The sequence below is a fragment of the Coturnix japonica genome, chromosome Z, assembly GCF_054131305.1.
Source record: "Coturnix japonica strain WE chromosome Z, WE-NBRP24, whole genome shotgun sequence".
NCBI classification, from domain to species: domain Eukaryota; kingdom Metazoa; phylum Chordata; class Aves; order Galliformes; family Phasianidae; genus Coturnix; species Coturnix japonica.
In genome coordinates, this window is record NC_140702.1 from 7,049,783 (window position 1) to 7,075,433 (window position 25,651).

At 38.6% G+C, this 25,651-nt stretch overlaps 2 protein-coding genes across 3 annotated transcripts; one reads left to right on the top strand and one right to left on the bottom strand.

Annotated features, from left to right (window-relative positions):
* Window positions 1-3,331: 3,331 nt before the first annotated feature.
* ATG12 (autophagy related 12) lies at window positions 3,332-5,885 on the bottom strand. The gene is made up of 4 exons (XM_085529602.1): window positions 5,685-5,885; window positions 5,460-5,596; window positions 4,910-4,972; window positions 3,332-4,565 (listed from the first exon to the last, which is right to left on the bottom strand). The coding sequence occupies exons 1-4, from the start codon at window positions 5,866-5,868 to the stop codon at window positions 4,506-4,508; spliced, it is 444 nt and encodes a 147-aa protein (XP_085385728.1). The 5' UTR covers window positions 5,869-5,885; the 3' UTR covers window positions 3,332-4,505.
* Window positions 5,886-5,946: 61 nt separating this feature from the next.
* Window positions 5,947-24,292, top strand: AP3S1 (adaptor related protein complex 3 subunit sigma 1). 2 transcript variants are annotated; one of them, XM_015849984.3, is made up of 7 exons: window positions 5,947-6,046; window positions 7,315-7,406; window positions 8,181-8,292; window positions 12,929-13,000; window positions 14,688-14,795; window positions 17,915-17,956; window positions 23,107-24,292. In XM_015849984.3, exons 1-6 carry the CDS (start codon window positions 5,978-5,980, stop codon window positions 17,948-17,950), a joined length of 489 nt encoding a protein of 162 aa, XP_015705470.3. In that variant the 5' UTR covers window positions 5,947-5,977; the 3' UTR covers window positions 17,951-17,956; window positions 23,107-24,292. The 2 variants fall into 2 exon arrangements, with proteins under 2 accessions (XP_015705470.3, XP_015705469.3); XM_015849983.3 differs by lacking the exon at window positions 17,915-17,956.
* Window positions 24,293-25,651: the final 1,359 nt, after the last annotated feature.

A 25,651-nucleotide genomic window follows, 5' to 3' on the forward strand; every position in this document is an offset into this window, starting at 1 on the left:
GTACTTAACTGAGAAAGCTAAATAAAGTCCCGCCTAGACTTCTCTGCTCTGATGGCATTTACTGTGTGGTTTTGTTTGGATCCCTTCTCTTCTGTGAGGTTTCCTGTTTCAGAGCTGGAGAGCTCTTAATGCATTTTAATTCCCAAGAGCTGCCAAGGTTCTATTACCAAGTTCTGTTACCAAGCTGGGTTTGAGGGGAAGACATTTCTCTGCTCTAACTTCATACAGGGACTTTTGCGGCTGGAACAACTAACTATGACCTCTTTAATTTTTTAAATGCTAAAGCATTTAAAGGTATTTTAACACTACTTTCACATATTCTGGTATGTATCCATAAGTAACATGCAAATAAAACAGTTCCACGATAAGATGTAGAGCGAGGACACAGACTCCTGCACTTTTCCCTAGCTGATACTATTTCATACTCATCAGGTATCCCTGGTAAGAGAAAGCATGATTACATTGAGATAAGCAATTGTTATTCCCCTGCCAGCCCCCCAATCTGTAATCTGCACTCAGAGAAGTGGCAGCATCAGAATGCACTTAGAGCAGGTATGTATGTGATAATTACAAGGAAGGAAAGCTGAGCGCCTTTTTAAAAAGACCTGAGGTTTCTCCTCAAATTCGAAGAGGGAAAATGTTGTTTTTTTCTCCAAATTTATCCACTTATTATTTTTTTTCCCCTCCTCAATGTGGATACAGGGAAACCAGACTCACCTGCGTGAACTGTGGAACTGTGTATCCACCAGTAAATATGCCAAGGACTGTCCTCTGGCACAGAGGCAAGCCAGCAAAGAGCAGTTTGCAGCCACCTTATTAACCTTTCAGCCTCCAGAATAAAGCTGGCAACATGCTGACTGCCTACCAGAAGTTTCCTGGCACCACTGTCTCTAGTAACACAGCTGTAGCGTGGCTGGATTAACATTAAGCTTCTAACTTACTTATTTGGGTGCATTTTTAGTCATGAGATTCATTCAGCTTTCCTTAATGGTTATTTTAGGCTGAGAATAAAATATCCAAATGAGTTCTTGTCTCTTTGTGGTAGCAAGGCATCAAGTCAAAGTTTTATCATGACTGAAGATGAGTGAGGAGCATCCGCCTTAATCATCCCTCAAAACATGGAGTTAATAGTATTTTTCCCTTTCCCTGTCTCATGTATGCATAAGAAAGTGTAGTAATAAGACAATACCTTGCATAATCTTTGTGAAGTATCCCTGAAGAGTAAAGGAGACCTCAAGATAGTCAGGGCTGCATAGGATTAAAGCATATGTAACTAAAAGTGGAGCTGGATCTACAAAATGAGCATGAACTGCAACAGTGGACCAACAGGAGCTGCTTTAGAGCTGCATGGGGGTTTGCAGAATTGATGTGTGAATATTTTTCCTCCATTTTATTATAAATCAGTACATTCAAGATTATACTGGGGGGGAGGGGTAATTAAAATTAACACATGCATCTCTTTTGTTAAGATCTTACCAGCAGTTCTTCAGGGATCAAAAGGAGATGGCATTTGCACAATGTGTTCACAGTAGCATAATCGTTGTATTGCTAAGGCAGCTCAGTTTCATATAGCTCCTTTATGTTTTCCACATGCTCTTAAGATTAGTTCAAGCTACAGATTATTAGCATTAAAGAGCCCAGCAATGCCAATTGATAGAGCAAATACTCAGCTACAAAACATCTTTTTTCTCTGCACAGTCACTATCATTTTTGCCAGTGAATAAGAGCCTGAATGCTCTTGTAAAAAGCCATCCAGCACGTGGCTTGTTGCTCACACAGCTGTCACCACTGCTGAAACACATCCACCTCCTCACTGCACTCACAGCCTGTTTGGTATCCACAAACACTCCGCAAGCATCAATGGATGCCAGTGGGTGCTCTTATCCACATGGAGGAATTATATGACACACCTTTGCTTCATCTGCTCCCATGTCAGACACCATTCTGCCGGACTGCCCCTCTGCTGCCATCTATTGCACAGCTGCAACATGTACAGGAATATCGGTGGGGAGGCTCAAAAAGCAAAAAACACTTAAAAAATTACTGCAGTGTGAGCTACTAGAAGATAGTGTACATCGAGTTTGTGAGAATACTCATGCTTTCCTAATCAAATACATACCAGGAGCAATTAGGCACACTTAGACCCATCTATCAGTATGGAGAGTCCTTTGTGAACTGTATTTTCACGGCTTTCTCCACACATCTTGAACAACTCTTGCTTTCTGATTCAGATGTGTATCCATGCATACATATGTACTTCTACTGAACACCCCAAATCCACAGCAAGGTGTTATTTCCTGGTAACGTTATGCCTTGTAACTTACTGCAACTGAATGACCAGCTGAATTCTGCAAATAATTTACTATTCTTGACGTAGGTTTTACTTTAATGTACTACGGCCACTAAAGGGTTTGGGATAGTACACATAAATATACTAGGGGGTAAAATTTACCTATAGATTCAACTCAAAGGATAGATAACCTTTCCTCATTAGCTGTAAAGAGATGACAAACCAAAGTCCTCCCTGGCTTAGAGACCCCAGAGGGGTTTTATTTTCTCTTTTTAAAATACAAACCTAAACACACACAAGTTCTTGCATCATTCCTGAGGAGCACATTTGCACCACACCAATTGTTTCGTTTGTTAAGATCAACTGAGGTGAAAGGCACTCACAGAACAAACAGTCAGACGCTCAGCTTATCTTGGGCAAACACACTGCCACACAGGAGAACAAACTGTGTACGTTTGCAGGGTGGGCAAAGTGGACATATTATGAAAAAGGAAAAAATCCAACAAAATATTATGCAAGAATCTTTGTCCTTGTGTACCCTCTAGTGGCTATACAAGGTTACTCTGTCTTTACAGTAACCAGCAGGCAGTTTCTTCACCAGGAGGGAGGGAGGTCTATTACATCAACAAAGATCCAGGAGATCAAGGTTCTGAACAGTGGAAGTTATTATTTGAAGAGTTTAAGTTTGCAAGCAATTCTGCCTTGTTAACTGAATGCAATAGATTGCTATCTCAGTTTTCCATAAAAGTGATAATTTTCCTATCAAATACTACACATTTAGGGAATACATCCCACGTTTGGCTGCACAGAAATTGCAGCAGGTCAGTAGATGAACTGAGCACTGGTTCTTCAGAAGTTCTAGAAAGATGGAATCAATTTGATACATTGGTTCCAGTGGCACATACAAGACACACAGAGGTTGCATGAGACAACAAGAGATGACTCAGGGCTATTCTGTAAAGCATTCTTTAAACTGCAAGAGACTGTTGTGATTGAATTGCAGAAGTGGATTGTAACAGGGACCAAGACTGCCATCCAGCGTAACAGCATGCAAGCAGACAACTAACATTTACTTTAATACAGCTTAAACAAGCATAAGTGATAGTACTACAGACAGACAAATTTAAAACAAATGAATCCCCTCATCTGCACTGTCCAAAACAAACAACAAAAATACTAAAGCCCACACGAACCATCACACCTCCCCTAACCCTCCAATAAATAAAACCACCACACATTCCTAACCCTCCAATAAATAAAACCACCACACATTCCTAACCCTCCAATAAATAAAACCACCACACATTCCTAACCCTCCAATAAATAAAAGCTTAGCACTCTAGTCAAAGTACCAAGTCCACTCAAGGATGAAAAATAAAACAAAAAATCCTCATTACAATACGTAGTACTAGGACATAACCCAAACTATGTTTGGCTGATTGAACACGCTACCAGTGAAGCAGGAAAACAAGTATGTCAAAAGGGGCATAGACAGAGTAGATTAAGCACCTCATATCACGCAACCACTTTTGCTAGTGGTTAAACAGTGCCAGAAGTAAAACAGTCCAGCAATCACTCAACTGTTCAGCCTTCTACTTAGTAATACCCAGCTTCTCAGGAGGAAGTATTTCTGTGGCATATCAATAAGGTACAATCATGTAAATAAGGTACATGCACTCCCGATGTGAAGGCAGCAGAGGTTGAATATCTGTGTACCAACTTTCAGAAAAATTCAAAACATCTTGAAATTAAATCTGAGATAGCATGTGCTTCAGATGAAGTCTTCAAAAAGTACAGAATACATACAACAGTTGTACATGTCCAAAGCAAACTGAATCCCAGGATGTGTGCAACTCACATTGCTTTTAATAAAAAGGAACTCTTTTGTTCCATACAGCATACACAGACAGCACTGCCCAGTCCTCGAGACAATTATGAAGGAGCTTCCCTTCATATATGGTAACTGGGAGCTCAGCAGCAGAAGAGCTGGCTCTATTCTAGAGATAGCAGATGAGGAGTTTTCTTTTGGACTCAAAATGAACATAAGTGAAAAGCAATGCAATTGGACAGCCTCAGTAGCTCTTCCTTCATGCTATTCAACTGCATCACTTTTTATAAGCAGAAATCCCCAAATGCTTTCTTCTGTGTGTTGGGTTCCAGAAAGTTAGTCCATCCATTCTGAAGATCACACCTAAGCAATTCTATTGCTTGTGATTCATCCCCATGCCTGTGTTTTGCAATAATGTAGTACGAGCTTGCCATCACTTCCAAAACACTGCAAGAAAATGAAAACAAAAGCTGTTACATTATTTATAAACTAGCATATGCACAAAACAAAAAGAAACCATCTTGGTAAATGTATCATGGGGTAAAGCAACTCATTACAAAGTTCTCCATCATCACTGGAGGCATGATATACTGCATGGGAAGGACTGCTCTTCCAAAGATTGTACTGTCTCTTTAAATCTAATTAATGCAGATTTACCAACATCAACCATGTTACACTAAATTCAAGATATTACCAGCATTACTAGGAGCAATAATATAGTTCAAGTGGCAGAAGTATATAAACAACTTTGTTCAGCATGCTTGGAAAGAATATTTTAAAACCAAAGTCACCTCATAGAGGGTCCCAACTTCCTGGTCTGGAGATGGAGCGAAAGACTGGTTTACATATATAAACTGTAACAAAAGAGAACAGTTGAAGAAACATTCCTCCTAATTTCTAACCTAAATGTCCCTTTTTCAATTAGAACAGTTCCCCCTTCTATCATTACTGAATTGCGTAATGAGTGTAACTTTAATTTTGTATTTCAAATGAAATCACAGAATCACAGAATGACCCGGGTTGGAAGGGACCTCAAGGATCATGTAGTTCCAACCCCCTGCCTGGCAGGGCCACCAAACATACACCTTTACTAGATCAGGTTGCCCAGGGCCCCGTCCAACCTGGCCTTGAACACCTCCAAGGACGGGGCATCCACAACCTCCCTGGGCAGCCTGTTCCAGGGCCTAACCACTCTCCTAGTGAAGAACTTCCCCCTAACATCCAACCTAAATCTTCCCTCTTTTAACTTAAAACCATTTCCCAAAAAATCTGGGATATCTGAGATATCTCCGTTTAGAAAAGCATACAGATGTTAGAATCACCAGGGCAAAGGCTCCGTACCAGCTGCTCGGAGGCCATCAGCTTCAGGAACTTCTTGATGAAGTCACACAGGCCCTGGATGGTTCGTGTGCGCTCCACGGCCCATTTCTTCGTCTTCATGATGGGGGTGTCCCCCACAGCCTTCAGCAGGACGTCAACTGGGGACAGAACACCCACTAATGGCGGCCGCAGCTCTCACCCATCACCGCTCCGTCCCGCCCCTCTCCCATCCCACCGCCCCATTACTTTTCTTTTTGGCGTCCCCAGCCGGCTCTTCGCTGCCCGGCGATCCAGCAGGGGAGGCGGCCGGCTCTCCAGCTCCCAGCACCGCTCCGCTCTCTGAGCTCCTTTCCGAGCTCTCCTCCCCGGCCCCGCTCCGTCCCTCGCTCTGCGGCGAGACCGACCCCTGCTCGGCCGCTTCCTCCTCCATGCCGCCTCCTCCCCATCAGCGGAAACGACGTGACGCTCTCCGCGTTGTTCCGACCCTGGTAGGACGCCGCCTCCCGTCACTTGACACAGCTCCGGGCTGCGGCTCCACCATGATTAAAGCCATCCTCATCTTCAACAACCACGGCAAGCCGCGGCTCTCCAAGTTCTACCAGCGCTATGTATGGGTGGGCAGGGTTGGGGAGGGCACGGGGAGGAGGGTCGCAGCCCCAGAGCTGTGTGGGGAGGGCCGGTCCCCGGGCTGGTTTGTGGGCTTTCAGGCCGTTCTGCCCCGTTGTTGTCCTTATTATCCCTATGTGATACTAAGGATGCAATAAAGCCTCGCTCAGAGGCGATCCGCGCTCTCAGATCTGTAGGGATTCACAGCCCTAGGCCCTGCAGCTCCATTAGGCCGGGAGCTTTTAAAATGATGCTTTAATCATAGAATTATCAAGGTTGGAAAAGACCTAGACAGGCCAAGCCCTGCTTGGATTGACCTTGGATGCTGAAATCCAAGAAAACAGCGGGTGCTTCCCAGATTTGTGTATGCAGATAGTTCTTTTTTAGCAGCACCCTTGTTTGTATCTGTGACCAGTGCAATTTTGGCCATCACAAAACCCTTATTTGCTATTACTGGAAGGAATGCTTCTTACTTTGCATGTCTTCAGGGTTAAAATGATGGCTGTGGCTCTTCAGGCTTGCGATTAAAGGCCTATAACCAATAACAGTTCATTACAGTGGGTGACTGAATTGAACCCCTCTTCTCAGAGAGTCAGTACTTAGAAGTCCTGTTGTATGTCTGTACACCATTTTTATCTTTCTCAGCTATCCTGGATCACCAAGCCACCATCTCTCATGACTGTGATACTATGATCTCTCATTTACCATTCCCCATTGTAAAGTTCAGATGTTGATGAGCATTACCCTTGTGTGCGTATCCATGTATTTCTGGGTAATCTTGCAGAACTTACTGAAGAAGTCTCACTCCCTTCCCCAACCAATCAGTGTAGATGTAAGAGTTAATTAAAAGAGTATTAATGAAATACTTTCAAAGGGTGTCTGTAGCTGTTCAGCTTACAATGGAGATAGGAAATCTCCTGGATACTTTAGTGTACATCCTTTTTATTGAAGAAACTAATTTGAAATGTTGGTATCTGGAGAATTTTCTTAAAAACGGGCAGATTTTTTCACAATTATTTATTTCATGGTAATATACTCTTCTATAACTTGTATAAATGTTTTTCTTTCTTTTTTTTTTTTTTTTTTTTCTGACCACAGATGTTGAAATGACATAAAAACAGCATAGAGCTTATTGCTTGGCACATTTAAGGCATCAGGAGTGGATAGTTACAGGATTCTCCTATGCTCTATGTTCTATTTATCTGCTGTGAGTGCTGTGCATTGTTGTTTAATGATTTTGCTTGATGGCAAAATACATTTTCTTTTGTAGAGTGAAGATACACAACAACAGATTATCAGAGAAACCTTCCACTTAGTATCCAAACGTGATGAAAACGTCTGTAATTTTCTAGAAGGAGGCTTGTAAGTATCAGATTATATATATATATATATATATATAAAACAGTAAATGTTATATACTTGCAAATATTTCTGTTGATAGTATCATACTTGCTCTTACAGTTGTACTGTAAATGCCACATGGCTTGAGATACTTAACACACTAGTGATTGCATTATGTTGATACCAGGTGTATTTTTTACTAGTTGGAATATACATGTCTATTTATTCATAGATGTATATGGACGTGTGTCAAAATTACGTAGGAAGTAAAGCTTATTTTTTTCTAGTGAAACAGATACTGGTGTGTTAATGTTACTTTATGCAGAGTCACAGTTAAGTACCTACTTGTACTGTGCCAGCTGTGATTTCTTTGCATTATATATTTCTTCTAATCTTGCTGTGGTCTTGAGAAAGTCTTGAGAAAGAAGTCATTCTTCAACACGTGTTCTGTTAAGCTAAAAAGCACTTTTATGTCTGTACAGTGCCTGCTAGCGTGTAATGGAAGTTCATTTTGGATGAACCTGCACCATCAGTTTGAATTGATTGTAATATGATGGCGTGTGTATCAACATAATAATTATCCATACGGATAACAATAACTATGTTTATGTGGAAAATGTAACTTGGATGTTGCTTTGTTTTCTTCTATTGTAATTGTATTACAGAATTGGTGTTTGATTTTTGAATAGCTGTAGCCAGTCATTAACAGTAAGCATCCTTTAACAGAATTAACTGGGGTTTTGCTCAGCATATTCTTAGAGACTGACTAAGTTCTGTGTTTTCTTTCCCATTTAGATTAATAGGTGGATCTGATAACAAACTAATTTACCGACACTATGCCACCTTGTATTTTGTGTTTTGCGTGGATTCTTCAGAAAGTGAGCTTGGCATTTTAGACCTGATACAAGTAAGTTTGTTTACTTTTAAAAAATTAGTATTTTTTTTAGTAATTGGATTTGTAAGAAGTTTGAAACTTCAGTACTTAGCGTTGTCTTTCTATATAATATTTGTAATGAAGGAGACTTTCATACTGTGAAGTACTGTTTTTTATAGATGCTTATTTCGTATTTACTCATAGAAACATTCTGAGTTATGTGAGTTACTGAGTGCCCAAAGTGGCCTTATGCACTTTTAGCTGCTTGTCTGCTGATTGCTTAGTGTGACTTCTGAAATATTTATGAACTGAGGAAAGAAGCATGTTAATGTTTCATGTGACTTAGGAATGTTTTTCTGATAAAGAGCTTATTTATGAGGTTCACCTGTTGAATCAGATAATAAGGACAGGAAAGACTATCTAAGCCAGTCAGTCTGACTTGCTATGTTTTGCAGGGCCATTATGCAGATTCAACTAGCATTTTATTTCTTATGATATACTAAAAGTGACGGATCAGTAGCTTCCAATCATTTCCAGTTAAATTGTGCAACCTGATACTACTTCAAGGTGCTGAAGCAAGTTTCTGCAGCTCTGTACTAGATATATATGTAGTGCCCACAAACTCTCTGAAGTGAGAGTTTAAATAGTGCATAAACTTTAAACTGTGTTACTTCTTATGCCACAAGTTCTAGGATGGATTTCCATCACTTGATTTATATATTTCACATTTTTTCCATAAAGATCCAGTGCTATATTACATGCTAGTGTAAATACTTCAATAAAGTAAAAACAACATAAATAATATTTCTTTTTATAGCAATAGTTAATTTTTTTTTCCTGAGCATTATGATTTTCTTTTTAACTACAGTCTCACCACAGTACCTGCAGCTGTTCAGTGATCCTATTTCTCTAGATCATTGTAATTCAGCCAACTGATTGTAGTAGAAAGTATACACATATTAATTTAACGTTATTAATTTCCATTCTGGCTTACGGTCCATTTAATCCTCTTCGCAATAGCCATCAGAGTTAAATGGAGTTTAATCTGGAAAAGCACCCTCAAAAAATTTATTATTACATCTCAAGCCCATGTGCAGTGCAGACCGGCAGTATATACACACACACACACACCTGCATCTACTCAAGTAAATTAGCATTGTTTTTGCGTTCAGAAGTGTTGAAACATTTTCACGTGTCTTTGTTTACTGTAGTTCAGAGACAGTACAGATAACAGTAAGACAGCTTAAACAACCTCAGCTTCATCAGCCTTTCTTTAGAGGGACTCCACTTCTGTAATCATCCTCATGGCCCTTCTCTGGGCCACGTAGAAGATCCACAAGGATGGCCATGTTGGGCCTGCTCAACAACTGTATGTCTTTCTTTTCCTTGGAGTCGCAAGACTGGGCTTCAGAAGGGCAGAGCAGAAGGGAACAGTCACCACCCTCACCCTGCTGGCCTCCCTTATTCTGATGCAGCCCAGGTAGTTGCCCTTCCAAGCACAAGCACACACAGCTGGCTCATGTTTGGCTTTTTGTCCAGCAGAACCATCAAGTCCTTTGTAGGGCTGCTCTCAGTGAATTCTCCCAGTCTGACCCAATTGCAACACTTAGCACTTGGTGTTCTTAAATCTCATTTTAGGTTCATGTGGGCCCAGTTTTCAAACTTTGTGTGACATCCCTTCCTTTTATTGTATGAACTACTCCACTCAGCTTGATGTTATCAGCGAACTTGAGGAAGGTGCACCCGATCCCACTGTCTGTGTTGTTGATTAAGGTGCTGAAGAGCAAAACTGGTTGCAAAATGGACAGCTGGGGGACATCAGGACATCACTCATCATTGACCTCCACCTGTACAAAGAGCTGTTTACCACAACCCTCTGGCTGCAGCCATTTAAGCAATTCTTTATTCACTGAATAGTCCAGCCTTTAAATCCTTATCCTCAATTTAGAAATGAGTGTGGTTTGAGACTGTGTCAGAGGCCTTGAGTAAGTCCACATAGACAACATCTCTTGTCCTTCCCTTGTTTGTAAATGCCATCATTCCATCTTAGTGGCCACCAGATTGGTCAGATGCAGTTTCCCCATGGTGAAGCCAAGGCAGATCACTTCCTTGGATCACCTCCTCATCTTGCATGTGCTTCAGGAAGATCTGCTCTATGGTCTTCCCAGGTGCAAAGGTGAGGCTCACTGCCTGTGGTTCCTCAGATGTTTCTTCCTTAAAAATGGGACTGATCTTTCCTGTTTTCCAGTCACTGCAGACTGTGCCTGACTGCCATTACTTTTCAGATATGACAACAGCTTGGCAACAACATCAGCCAGTACCTTTAGGACCCTGTAATGCATTTCAGTCTCTTAAGGTACCCTGAAACTTGCTCTTTTCTTACATTTGGAACTGTTTTACTCCCCCAGCCACTGTGTAAAGGTTGAGGGATGTTAGAGACACAGGAAGCCTGAATGACAGTGAGGACTAAGGCAAGGAACGTGCTGAGAACCTTGTCTGTGTCTGTTGAAGCCAGTTGTTGCTTCTCATTTATGAGGGATACATTCTTCATGGCTTTTCTGTTTTGACCAATGAATCTGTAGACTCTCATCTTACTATTTTTCACATCCCTTGCTAGGGCCAGTTCTGTCTGTGCCTTGGTTTTTCTGGGCCCATCTCTATGTGTCCATACAGAATCCCTGTGTTTTTCCCAGGCTATGCATCTCTGCTTCCACTGCTTGCATGTTCCCTTCTTTTCCCTCAGTTTGACCAGCAGGACCTTGTTGAACCATTCCAGTTTCCTGCCTCCTCTGCTTGATTTCTTATGCAGGGGATGCAGAACTCTTGTGTTCTCAGAAGAGTGTTCTCAAAGTTTTACCAGCTCTTATCTGCTATTTTGTCCCTAAACCCAGCTTCCCAGGGGATCCTATCCTATAATTCCATAAAGAGCCAGAAGTTCAGGCTACTGAATCTTTTTGCCCAGACCATACTTCTCAAGATTGTGAATTCGATATGATTGCTGCAGCCCAGACTGCTTACCTGTCCTACCTGTTTAGTGAGCATCTCTGCATCAGTGAGCACCAAGCTCAGCAGTGCTTTACTTCCTTTTGATCTAATACTCGTGTCAGGAAGTTCTCCTCAAAGGACTCTAGGAGTCACTTGTTTAAAGTGTTATGTTGTTTTCTGAGCTGACGTCTGAGTGGTTGAAATCACCCCATCAAGGTGATAGCCTCTGAGCTCAATACGTCTTCTAGCCGTAGCAAGGAGGCCTCAACAACGGGCTCCCCTTGATCAGGCAGCTTATAGTAGACCCTGCCCACCAGACAACTTGTGTCAGTTTGATCCCTAATTTTAACCCACAAGCTCTCAACCTGATCATGGTTGTTTTTTAGAGGTAACAGTCTGTTTATCACTTAACAGAGGGCAACTCCCCAACCCTTCCTGCCTGTCTCTTTTCAAAAGCACATAGCTCCCAATTGTGGTGTTAGAATTCTGTGGTTTGTCCCGCCATTTATCTGAAGGCTAACTTTTGTTTTCACTAATCAACACTCTCTGGAGCAGCTATGGGTAGCTGTAATTTATATTTATTAAAGGAAAGATGGGACATCAGTGTATGTATGGGGAAAATACAGTGTCTTCAGGTGCTTGAAGTGAAAACGTGAATGATGACTTAACTACATGTCATCCCTGGGGAAGAAGAAGAAACAGCCTTGTGTACAGAGGACTGGCTTTATTGTAGTACTGTTATGTTCTAAACCAGATGATCAGTAAACTTGTGATCGGGGTAGTACACTCAGTGAGGAAATAGAATTAGTTGGATGTTGAAGTATTTAGAAATAAGTGGGATCTTCTTGATATGGGTTGTGCTTATTGTTTTCACTTTATTTTTGCACTTTTGTTGTTGTTGTTATTGATTATTTTAAGTTATCTAGCATCAAATGCATAAAATCAATTAGATATTTTAAATTTTCTGCCAACTTACTTATATTCTGAGCATTGATCTATATTTTATTCCCCTTATTATTTGCCTGATTAAAAAATGCAGTTGTTCCAATGATCGTTGTTTTAATAAGCACAGGAGCCGCTTTGGTTCTGTTATCCTCCATAAATAAATTATATGTGTTATTTCAAAAGTGAAACTCAAGAGGGAGCTGGACAGTCACTGTGAGTCCGCTAGTACGCACTCAGTGATCTGCTCTGCATTTGACATTCCTTTCTGTTTCTGTTCCATTTATTTTCTGATGATGTCACAAGGTACATTTGAACTGGTTTGTTTTTTTTTCTTTCCCTGGGTGTGTTTTCTCTTCTGATTATTTTGATCTACAAGACTGCAGTACATGAGATATTTACCAAACTACTTAATTTCTGGCAATGCTTACTATTGCATGCAATTCATTTGCATGCATTCTCAACTAAAGTTGTAGTGAAAGCAGCATGGCTCTTATTTTATCTACATCAGTTATTTCAACATGCCTTAAGAGAGGTTGAGAGATGTTAGTGTAAAAAAAATCTGGTTTCCACGTCGGTCAAAGCTATTAAATATTAATAATTCAACTGCAAGTTAAGAAATAATATTAAATTCATAATTTGACACACACACACAACAGGTTGAACTCCTGACAGAATCTACTGGAACTACTGAGTTTCTGTTATAGCTTGACTTCTGACCTTTTCTTTTCCCCCTTTTCAGGTATTCGTGGAAACACTAGACAAATGTTTCGAAAATGTCTGTGAGCTGGATTTAATTTTCCATGTAGACAAGGTACAGTGATGAGCTCCTGTAATATTTCCTACCAAGTAAAATGTTTGATTCACCTGCTACTCAGTATTAAAATATGCAGTGATTCTCCTTTCATTGTTAATAAAGTCTAGACAGGTTCCATCGAGAGGTTATTTTTAAAACTTGAAAGCTGTATGGAGCCTACTTTTCTAAGTTAAGATGTATGAAATATGAAGTGAAGGTGTGAAACTGAGTTACTTCATGTGGAAAAAATGATACCCAACTGACACTGACTGGTGCTTGCTGAACATTTATGAAGACCAAACAAATGTATGTCACTCCAAAAGTAATGTGAAACTAATGCATCAGGCTGGTGGTTTGATGGCAGTGGTTGCAATTCTTAGTCGGTTATCAAGGTTTTCAATAGAGTTTTTGATAACATCTTACTCTCACCGTACTTTGTCCTTCAAAATAGTTGTTCACAAATGTATATAGTGGCAAAAAGTGATGACTTGAGTAAGGTGTGATACTGAAGTGAAGGATATTTCCCTGTCTTACTAGAGGTCTTATAAAAGTTTGGTAAGGAGATGTGATCACATTTTAGAATGCAACTCTATACATTCCAATTTAAAATTCACAATATCTGTTCACTGATATTTGGCTGGCATGGAGGGTCTGTGCTTGCAGGTGGGGCTGAGCTGTGCCCTGATGGCACAGGGCTTGGGGGCCAGCTGCACTGGAGCTGTGCTGGGCTGCATGTGGCCCACAGACTGCAGGTTGGATGTGCCTGATTTAAGGATTTACTTCTGTCCTTGATCCACAGGGAAACTGCAAGAATATCTCAAGTAATAGCAGAATTATGCTTTGAAGTATTATATTGTACAGTGATTTTATCTCATAAAGGTAATTATGTGTAGCTTCAGAATTATAACAGGCTTGCAAAATTTTACATTATGTATTTGCTGAAGGGTTTTTGTAAAAAGCATGAGGAAACATGCATTAAAAAATAAATGAATCGTTATGTAAGGTGCAAATACAGACTGAATCAGAGGTTTGTGAACCAAAGCTCACATTCTAAAACCAGAGTTACAGGGAAGAGGAATTTTAGACTCACCAATTTCATTAACATCATTGATTAGCTCACTCATTCTTTCAGTCCTGACCATCCATCCCATTCCTAGATGCTGAAGTCTTCATGGACTTGTGGGTTATGGAACTGGGATTGTTTAGTCTGGAGAAGGCTCAAGGGAGGCCTTATTGTTCAGTTGTATTATCTCTGCTTCCAAGCCTAACCTTGGTATCCATGGGTGAACGTCATTATGTCTCTCATGTGTCACAGATAAAACTCAATATAATTTTTACATAACTGTTTCTGAGAAATCCGTTAATATTCTAGAGATTGCTTCTTAGCTTTATTACCAACACCACTAAGTAGAACTCTTGTTCTAATATCCTTGCGTAGAAAACATACTAAAAGGAAGATGAATGATTGAATGAATTGATAAGCGACGTGGTAAAGCTGTTGAGAAATGTGATAAAAGAACTACGAGCAAAGAGCATATTGCAGAAGTGAACAGCGTGTTATAAGCTTTGTGCCCAAATTGTTCCAAAGACTGTGCTAACATTATTTGTCTGATAGAATGTACATGCTCTTGGATGGATAAATTTAGACATAATCTGTCCAGCTGCATATAGAAGTTTTAAAGTTTTCTTATGGTCTTCTTTTTAGGTCCATAATATATTGGCTGAAATGGTGATGGGTGGAATGGTTCTGGAGACCAACATGAATGAAATTGTCACTCAGATTGATGCTCAGAATAAACTGGAAAAATCTGAGGTAAGAACGAAGCAGTGCTGTGTAGTGTCTAAACTAAAAATATGATTGTAGTAAATGCATGCTACATAATACTGCTTATTCTTCAAGCTGCTTGCTTATACTGAAAATTCACAATATGTCATTAAATGAGTATATTGTACTTTCCTTCTTATGCAGAAGTTGCTTAGAAAAGCTGCTGTTTAGACTTTTTGCTAGATACACATTTTAGATGTGTATCTAGCAGCAGAACATGTCATTGCTATTGGGATGCACCTGTAGTTCTCTGAGTTTCTCTTGCAGAAAGCATTTTATTTCCAGAGTATTTATTGTATTTAAATTGCTAATCATTACAGCAAATGAATTTATATGAAGAACTGAAGTGTGTAGATAACACATTCCTGTCTACTAGTATGCTTCTATCTGCTGACATAGATGGCAGTATATTTAATACACAAAAATACTGCAACACAAATGATAAATCGGAGTGAAACGGACTTAATAGAAATTATAAGCCAGTTGTAGGCACTTTTAATTAAATATGAATTCTGTCATGCTGGTAATTAAAACATTCGGTTGTTAGCTGAGTAGACTCCAGCAAGAAGATGAAATTCACTTACATGTACATGCTGGTCTGAGTGAGAGATGCTTGTGTAACTTGAGGGAATTGCTTTCCTCTTGACAAGTAGAAAAGAGGCACACTTGTGACAAGATGTAATTCCATGTTAAACTTTGCAGCTTGTAAATCTGGATATTAAAATGCTTGTCTTTAGTATTGTTGGATTTGTGTTTAGGAGAGAAATTTAGAATGAGAAGGGATTTTAGAATTATTTTAGCTATGTGACTAAATGCTACTCTTTTTAAACATTATCAGGCTTGTCATGTTAGCTAAAATATTAACAGTACATCTTAGGTAAGTCTGTGAATGATTCTTATTGCTCAAGTAGTTGTACAAAAGAACACATGATCTGATTTTCAGAGCTTAGTTTTCAAATTGGTAAGCAAAACTTCTTAAATTGAAGACTTTCTAAATCTGAGGTCAGCTGAATGGATTGAAGAATCACAGGTGGCATAAACGTGAAAACTGAATGACATTTGAGAGGAAGACACAGATAACTTTCTAGTTCTAGATTGAGTGCATCTTACAAACCAGAAGAGAACTTAATTTATCAGCTTTTTTTTGTTTGTTTCTTTTATTTTTTTTTGGTGGTACAATGTATACTGTTCTCCTAATTCTAGAATCTCACGTTGCATCATCTTGAGCCTTTTGATAGACTTAGTTGTCTGTTTTGCACAACTTCCAAACTATTTCCAAGATCAGAACAGCGCTGTAAGAAGCTGGAAAAAGCTGTGCATGATACGACATTGTGCCTGGCAATGTATGTTCAGAAAGGCTGCATTATGGATTTTGAAGATGTCCAACACTTTCATTTTAAAATCTGCAAATTTAGAATGAGGTGTTGCTTACTTGGAAGTATCACAAGTTATTGCTAAGTTTGAATAATTTCTGAATACATACATTTTTATTCTTTTGATGGAAGGCTAACGTGGTATCCCAAAAGCTGAACTTATTAAGCAGCTGGGTTTGACCATGTGTTAATGCACATGCAAGTTTCCACTAGAAGCATTTAATTAAAGTGTTTTTTCGTAATTTATTCTGTTACCAAACCAACTGGAGAGTAGTCTCTCACTAGGCACTGAAATACATCTGCAATATTTTCTTTTTCATATACCCACCAGTAAGTATTTCTTTCATTTAAGGTACTCGCAGAAAATTAGGCCATAGAAGATATAAAAACAGCACAAAACAAAACAGAAAACCTAGAATTCGTAGCATGTGTAAGGCACATAGCAACTTACTCTTTTACATTCAGCAATGAATTATAGAAGGCAAAGAAGCAGCAGTAATAAACGTAAACACTTAGTGACTGGAATAGAGTGGAATGTTTAACAGTCCTGCTCACCAGAAATGCTTTTTTTTTAGCTGAGTGACCGTTTCTTCTCAAATGTAACAGTTGCTGTAATGCTGTGATACTTCATAAATCCTGATAAATAGTTCCACAGATCATTAATCATTTGCTGCATGAATCTCCTCAGAAATTATCTGGTTGCTATTTCTTTCCTTTTGCCTTTTTGATCAAGATTGTAAATCTTTCAACATGTCTTTCCTGAATATGTCTCTCCAATATAGCATCAAATTCAGCTTGTATAAATAAAAAGTGGTAATAATTCATTAATAATTCTTAATGCTTGTCACAAAGAAATCAAATCTAGTGGATCCTTTTAGTTCTATTTCTTCAAAAAGAAAAAATGTTTTTTTAAAAGTCAGATTTTTGTTTTGTTTTGTTTCTTTTGGCCATAGTTCATAGGACTTCCTCCTATGCCACAGTACTCGCACATTAGTCTATTCAGCTTCTTTGACCTCAGTTGTGGTTCTTGCATCTGTACAATAGCTGTGTTAAGGTTGAATTGCCTTTACGTTTATAGCCTGAAGAGATGAACCCAGTACAACTGTGAGTGAGCTCCATTTACAGAAATACTCTAAATTTCATAGTGTACCCATCCAACTTTACATAATATACAAAATCCAGCCATTTGACATCAGATATTTGTTTAGTTTTATATTGGGTTTCAAAATGGTCTATCAATTGGAGTTTAGCAAAGGAGTTAAATTGCGTTTATTTAATTTACAAATATTTGTAAATATTATCAGCTCAAAGGATTTCTTAATCCTTTCAGCAGAGATGATTTGCTTAAATTACTGTGATGGAGTCCATAGCTTTGATTTCTGATTCAGTTCCTAACATTGCGAGGATGTGCTATGAAGGAAATTGTGTTTTTATGCTGAGAAATGTTGTCTTTCCTACATTTCCTTACATTAAAGTGTTAGTGTTTGTCTGTGAATGGGTTTCTGCTCAACTCTTCTAAAGCCAACCAATCATGGTAATTAAGGGAGGGAATTTTTGGGAGAGGGATCTTTGGGATTTTATCCAGTGCTTCTGGAAGTACTGTAGGTAAATCTGTGCTACCTTTTCTCTATTTGGAGTGTTCAACTATGTGTGATTTAGACATTTTAAGTTGGACCTCAGTTTTTTTCCGAACATCCTGATCTTTTCTGGCTCTTTCATTCTTCTCTCTTACAGACCTTTATCTTTCAGTCTCCCAGACAGGACAGGTAGACAAAGGTATTGCTGACTTTGAGAAAAAATGTACTTTTAACCAAAAGGGAAAGCAAAATGATGTCAAAGGCAATAAATTATGTAGGCCAGACTCAAAAATTATGTGTAAAAATACCCATACTAGTCTATGTAGCCTACTTTTTGTGCTAGTTTCTTCTTGTAGTTCCCTCATCTTTTTATTGGCTATAGTGTATTTTACTAGCTTTCCATTGACATCATATTTTTCATTTTATTTCTCTTCCTGCATTTTAGAATTTAACTTTTCTTTCTATCATTGTTTAAGAAACAAGGAAACGTGAACTTGCATGCACTTTTAAGAAAGCTGTAGAACTAATCTGAATAGAAATTAAATGCAAGGACAGCAAAATGGAGCGTGATGGTACAATCAAAATGCCTTCCTGATAGTAAAAATCTAAACTAGGAAAGAAAATTCTCCTCCAAGTAAAAGCAAACAACTTATCAGCTTACAGAGAGTTTTAGAGCTTAAGTTTTAGAGTAAATTTCAGATGAACAAAACTTAAACAGAAAAACAGCAAATCCAAGCAGGTTTTTTTTTAACATGTGAAATGAAATCATCAGTCTGATTTGCAAAGATGATGAAGAAATACCAAAATTGTTTTGTGAATCCTTAAGTTTGGCAAACATAAAATGAAGAAGGTGGTTGCCATGTTCAAAACTTCAGATGTACATTTGCTGCCCTTATCATCTGAATGGCCGGATTTTGCTTTAAGGTATCTCAATAGCCTCAGTCCCTGAATAGGGAAAGGAGGAGAAAAACATATGTTTGAATGTTAGTTTTGGTCATTGTCCCCCTTGTCATTTGCTGCTGGAAACATTTAGTTCAGCTCAATGGTTTGAATGTCAGTCAACATTAGTGGCACTATTTCAAAATTCATTTCCATTCATTCTAAGTATCTACGTGTTTGAACTTCAGGTAGTTTAACTATCTGGGACTCATGCAGACAAAGTTTATTTAATTTATAAATAGCTTTGCTCTTGGCTTTTTATGTGATCTTTCCAGGAAAAACTTTAAAACTTAGCAAATATAGTTCTATAGTTGCTTTTAGTTGCAGTAAGTTATAAAATGTTAGCCAAAGTATTTTTGGGTAGTGTGAAACTTTTAACCTAAATTTGGAGTATGTTACAGCGCATGAAAATCAAAGAAATTACCTTCCTCTGCCTCAAATGTCAACACTTGAAACATATAATGGCAGCAGTAGGGAGCTTGATTTCAGGTTTTGTTTAATTTCTTTATTTGTGTGTTCTGTGTTCTGCTCACCCATGTTCTGTTTTTATTTTTGGGTCTGGCACTGAAAAACAAACAAAAAAATAATCATTCCCATCCATTATTCTTTGTGATTCAAGTGCTTAAAATTTCTAAGAGTACGTCCTTAAGTCTTCTTATCTGTTTGGCCTCATTTTGATATACCTTCAGACTTCATTTTGTTTTTTCTCTAATTATGTTCATTTATTTAACCTCATAAGCAGAGGACATAATCATTCCTTTATATTATGCATTGCATCCTTTCATTCTTTCATAACCTTGCTGCTTTGAAATCATACTTGTTCCAGAAATAAGCACTAGTATGAAACACCAGCAGCAGAGAGGTCCTTGTACCTCCAGTGTACCTCAGAAAAGGATGGCTTATTTTGCAAAACTTCAGCCTGCATTATTTTGTTTTCCAGTAGGTCGTATCTTTCTATATGTTAATTTTAGTGATAGATAGCTCTGTTTGGGGTGAAGTCTGAATTGCTTTTTTTTTTTTTTTTCATTTTCAATGTACATAAGAACTAAGTCTGTGACATACAGTGCTTTTTCCAGATGATATGAATTTGATTTTTTATATTTTTTTTTAAGTGAAACAGTGTTTCTGGGTTTACTTTCACATAGTTCTATCAGTAGGGCCTGATGAGAAAAGGTGATGATAACAACAAAGAAAGTTAATACCCATAGTAATAAATAATGACCTAAGCTAATTAACGACAGTTAATATTTATCACTTGATAAGCTAGGACTGTCAGAACAAGATTTGTTACTGAATGTTTCTATTCCAATCTTAAAAACAGCATTGTTTTGCATTTATGCCATTGTTCTTTTGCTCTAAAAGTGCATAACCATGTTCACAAGCTTTTTGTTTTTTGCAGTAACTGAACCTAAAATAATAATACACAATATTTCAAGATTCACATACAGACTTTGATAAAAAGGGAAGTTGGGAATACAGAGCAGCTATGGCAAAAATCTGGTGTATTGGCTACTTGTAATATCAGATTTATGCAATTTGTCCTCTATTTCTGAAATTTCATTAACGTGTCTTCAGAAGTTTCATTCTCACTGGCTTAAGTCATTTGCTTGCTGTGACAGACAATCCATCATTCACTGCATGTTAAAAGCTTGCGTGTTTTGATTTTTTTGTTTAAAGCGAAATAGTTTTTCTTTGCACCTCACCAAGATACCTGCTGAATTGCTTCATGATAGAGGCAGTTGAAACTTGCCCAATGCAATGTTACAAAGGTGGCTCTTTTAATCAGGTACCTCTATAAAGCTGCTTAAAAACACACTGGGCTGAAAATATCTCCTGTAGAATCTTTGTGCTTGTGAAATATTCCACTTTCAGTAAAGGATAAGTAAATGAAAGGACTGCATAAATGCAGATGTCATCTTGTTTCAGATAATGCATTAATTATCCGGTTTTGAAGTTTAAGGACTTCTCATTAATTTTGTTATTTTTTGCAGATTTTTGCTCTCAGAAATACAGTGTGTTATCCTTTATAGAGTTGGTATGAATTTTGATAAACAGCATTCTGCTGTGCACACCGAACAACTTAATATAGACAGTAACAGGAGAAAAGACTGCAGTGGTTTGAAAACCTCCACTGAAGCACATGGCAGTGAAAGACAATCCTTTTGTTAGGGATCTTCGTAGATCCCCATCCAAAATGATGCTAATGAAATGTGGTTGCTGGAAGTCGTGGCTGTCTAAGGGGGAGGAAGGGCAGAGGTTGTGTCAATTGTGGTATTCTGAATAATTCTCAATTGTGTCTCCATTGTATCCTATGCCATTGGGGCGGGAGGCAGGGGCTGTAAGTCTGTGTAAGGAGCATAGCTGCAGGTAGGTAAAAATAATGACCAGCTATACTAAAACTTTTATTTGTTCATTAAGAATAATTAACTTTCATTAAATAAGAGTAAAGACTTTCCATCCTAGTCACCCAGAAGGCATCTCTCTCTCGGATTGCCAGCCATGCCTGTTTGTGTGGACCATGTCTGTAACTTAACGATATTTTTCTGATTTTCTCCTTGTTTCAGTTACAAACTGCATAATTCATTGCTTTCGTTACTACTTTATTATTATTTTCATCTGCTCTATGGAAAACAGTTTACATTGCCCCGTTTTTGTTTTTCCTCAGAGATGTTTTCTAATGCTGTTTCTTTAAGACACTGCAGATTAAAGGTGACAGATTTGGGAGACTTGCATTTCCTAATACTCCTAGTGTTAGGTCCATAGCTGCCCCTTCATGGAGGGATTGGAATGGAAACCTTTGAAGTGCAGGACCTGAACGCTTGGTGATACGAATGGAAACTGAGGAAAAAGAGGCTTTAAAAATATTTCCTTGCACTTTTACAGGTTTAGTTAGCCATACAGCTTAGAATTGATCATTTGGATTGTGTGAGGGAACAACGTGAGAGCAAACTATTTGGTTATACTAAGAGTTGTAAGGTTTCCTGAGCTTTCTCCTCTACCTCCACATCTTTTTCCCAACGTAGACACATCTGACTTGGGTTTGGCAGGCTGTGTATGCAGCAGATGACTCATGGCTTTTTGGTCTTTGTTCCCAGTACTGAGGATCCTCCTGTGGCTGACAGCTATGGATTTACAAGGCTCTAGCTTTTCCAGAAACTTTAAAATTGATTTTAGGTTGACCGTGGGTTTTGTTTTTGAAGGGAGGAGATAAGGTTCATATCTGCAGCAGAACTGTAGGTAGGATTTAAACTGGAAACCTTACATTAATTTGACCTTATGACATTCATTTCTTTATTAGGAGAGTAGTAAAAGGGATAAAGTATTTTTGTACAGCCTTTGGAGTTGTTATCCCAGCAGCGTATGAGGTGTCTGTCACCTTTCGTGTATCAGTGGAGGTGAGGTCAAGGAGTTAGAACTTACTCTGCAGTCTTACAATGAATTTCACTGGAGAACTAGAATCTGAAAAGGTTATACCTGAAAAGTTACCTATAAACATTCTTTAGTAATTGAAGATACAGATATAAAGCTTTGCCAGAAGTTTGCCTCCTTCTGAAGCACCGTATCTCTTCCTCAGAATTATTATGTGTCCAAGCGCACTGATTTCTTCAGTCTTTGTCACTCTTAAGTAAAATCAAATTTAAAGAAAGACCATCAGTTTACATTTAGTCTGTCTTAACCAGTTCTTGGCATGTTGCTTTGCTTCTTGAAGGTTGCTTCTATTTTACACAGCCTGCAAGATGCCACAGTGTACAACTGTAGTGGTTCTGAAGGGCATTTTTGTGGTGGTTGTTGTCTTTTGTGAACATTTTTAAGCCTACTTGTACAGATCAAAAGTATATAAAAATAATTATCAATAATAAGTATATTAAATTTGTTAGCAATAATAAAAATAAAATCTGTATCACCTAAATGCAAAGTTTTTATCCTTTTCATTTCAGGCCAAGCCACCCTGAGTTACCTCATATTCGTATGCTTGTAGATAAGTAATTTGGTTCAACTGACATTGGGTAACTTGTTACTTTGAGGTTACATGTACTGAACCTTTAACTGTGGTCAGTGTGTCTTAGTATAGATGAGAAACAGATAGCACACTAAATATCTCAAGACTGTACCTTCAGTAGCCTACGCATTACACACAGTTGGATAAGCCTCCTGTTCCTCCCTGCATACTTTCCCATCAAGTTGACAATATATGTTCTACCATATAAAAAGGAATGTGTGAACTGTTTTCTCTTTCTGGATTAATATTTCCAAATAACCCATTTCATTCCAAACACAATTACCATGTGGTCTTTCTAATTGTGTAAAACCATGGAAATACTTGAGACGTTAGTTGTCTGTGTGTACTGCTATTGAGTGTTCTTGTATTCAGCTTTGCCTGACTTATGTTTTTCCTCACTTTGTACACAGGCTGGTTTAGCAGGAGCTCCAGCCCGGGCTGTTTCAGCTGTAAAGAATATGAATCTGCCAGAGATCCCAAGAAATATTAATATTGGTGACATCAGTATAAAAGTGCCAAACCTGCCCACTTTTAAATAACATGGCTACTCCAGGTAAAACCAAGGGAAGATGTAATAGAGGTTTACCACATTCTTGTTTACTAAATAAATGATATGTCTGACTTTTAGTATTTGAGTAAAACTCAAGGTACTGTATAAACGTTATTTGAAGAATCAGCGTGTGGGGTTCAACATTGCTTTTGTCTTGTTTGTGAAATTAAAAGAAATGGGTAGTTCCTGTGTGATTCCTGAATTACATTCCTATGCCCTTGCAAGGCATATCACTGTGTTTCGGCTGCGGCAGTATTTTGGGAAAGTATAACCTATAATGCTGAGTTTTTTGTATGTTCACTAAGGTCTATAATTAGTGCGTTGTTTAGCTACTTCTGTTGTTTGTCATGATTATTTAAGTGCAAGTATTGCATGAAAGCATAAAACTCTTGTTTAAATAAAATCATAGCAAACTGGACCTCTAAAAATACGTGCTTGTCTAAAATCTACTCTTTGCAATAAATCACTTTTATTTCCTATTCTTTGAGCCAGTTCACTGTACATAAACGCTGTTGTAGCAAACATTAATGCCGTATTTCAGTCTTTGAAGGATTACAGTGGAGTATCATATTGAGTGCATTGGCTCTTCATGTTTCCAAGAAAATCTGTTCATTATCATTCTGAAGGAAATACTGCCTTTACTGAAGGTTTTCTGACTTCTGTTTACATATGAGTGTTGAGAATGTACTTACACAACCTGATAGAGTTCACCTGACTTTATTCTCAGAGGGGACCCAGGTGGATGTCTGCAGTTGGTTGTGTGTGTTGTGGGAAGTATGGAATGGGTTGAGATCAGTGGGCTGCTCAGAACTGAAAATGCCTGATGAAATCTGCAGTTCTTAACATCAATAATCGAGTTATTTACTATTGTTATGACCTTGGCAAATCTTAAGTACTACCACTTTGGTGTAAGATGCTCAGCTCTTAAACTCTTCTGTGAATTAAAAATGTAAATAAAGGTAGTGATTGATTTTTATAGTCATGCTCTTTAGCTCTGTGTGATGTACAGAAATGCTCAAATGAATAATAAAAATATCATTGGGATATTTAAGAGTTCCTGTAAAGTTTATTCTCCAAAAACACGTATGCAATTGTAAGCTTATCTCAAAATACAATATTATTGCATTAAGTACAGCATATTTCAGGACTGGTCTCCTAAGCCCTGAATTACTTCAGAATTGTGGATATTATGTAAGTGAAGCATTTCTTTGAGTTGGATGTCAGACATATCCTGTAGGATAATTTTGCAATAAAATCACGTTCTCAGCTTGATAATTTGTAACTGCCTGTTTCCCCTTATTCTGTTGCTGGATGCCACTGACAAGAGCATGGCCACATCCAATTGACACCCCCATTTGTAAGTGTTGATCAGATCCCCTTTCAGACTTCTCCATACTGAACAGCGCCAGGTTAGTCAGCCTTTCCTCACAACGGAGATGCTCCAGGCCTCTCGTCATCTTTGTGGCCCTCTGCTGGACTCTTTCTAGACCTTCCCCATCTTTCTTCAACCGAGGAGCCCAGAACTGGACACTCCAAATGTGGCCTCACCAGGGAAGAGTAGAGGATGAGAATAACCTCACCTGCTGGTCGTGTTCTTCTTAATGCACTCCTGGAAACAATTGGCCTTCTTGGCCACAAGGGTGCACTGCTGGCTCTTGATCATCCTGTTGTCCATCAGGATGCCTAGATCCTTCTCCACAGAGCATCTAACCTGTACTGATGTGTGATGTTATTCCTGTGTAGGATTTTACACTTGCTTTTGTTAAGCCTCATCAGATTCGTTTCCACTCAGCCCTCCAGCCTATCCAGGTCGTGCTGAATGGTAGCACAGCCTTCTGGTATGTCAACCACTCCTCCCTGCTTTGTGCCATTAGAAAACTTGATGAGGAAAGGCATTTTCCTGCCTTTCCCTTTCCTTAACTTGATCTGTTAAGGCCTGTGTAGGGCAGAGATATTACTTCTTTAGAGCAAGTGGGATCCTTCTAAACAACTGGAGAAAGAACAGAGAGGATGCAAGTGCATAACAGACTCTTCATCTGAAGTGGATGTTACTGCTCTGATATTTTCTGCTTGACAGGAATGGGTGGGGGAGAGGTTCACTTGTTGCCGGGGTTAAGCGGGTTCAAGCCAGAAACTTGGGCTGGCCTTGGCTTCCTGTGAACATATTTATTTCATCCTCTCTTTCTAATGACACATTCCAAAATATGCTAGAATTAATCCTCTGTTTTTCTTGTGCTCATTCTGATGACTGAACTGGATGTTATTCTATCAGTTGCCTCATTAGAAAAGATCCATTATACTGAATTTTAGCACGTGCAGGGTGTAGAATACAGAAGGAAAAATGCTGGAAATCAGATCATTGTCTGTTTATAGTTGTTAAACAGCAGTTTAATTCTTGAGTAAAA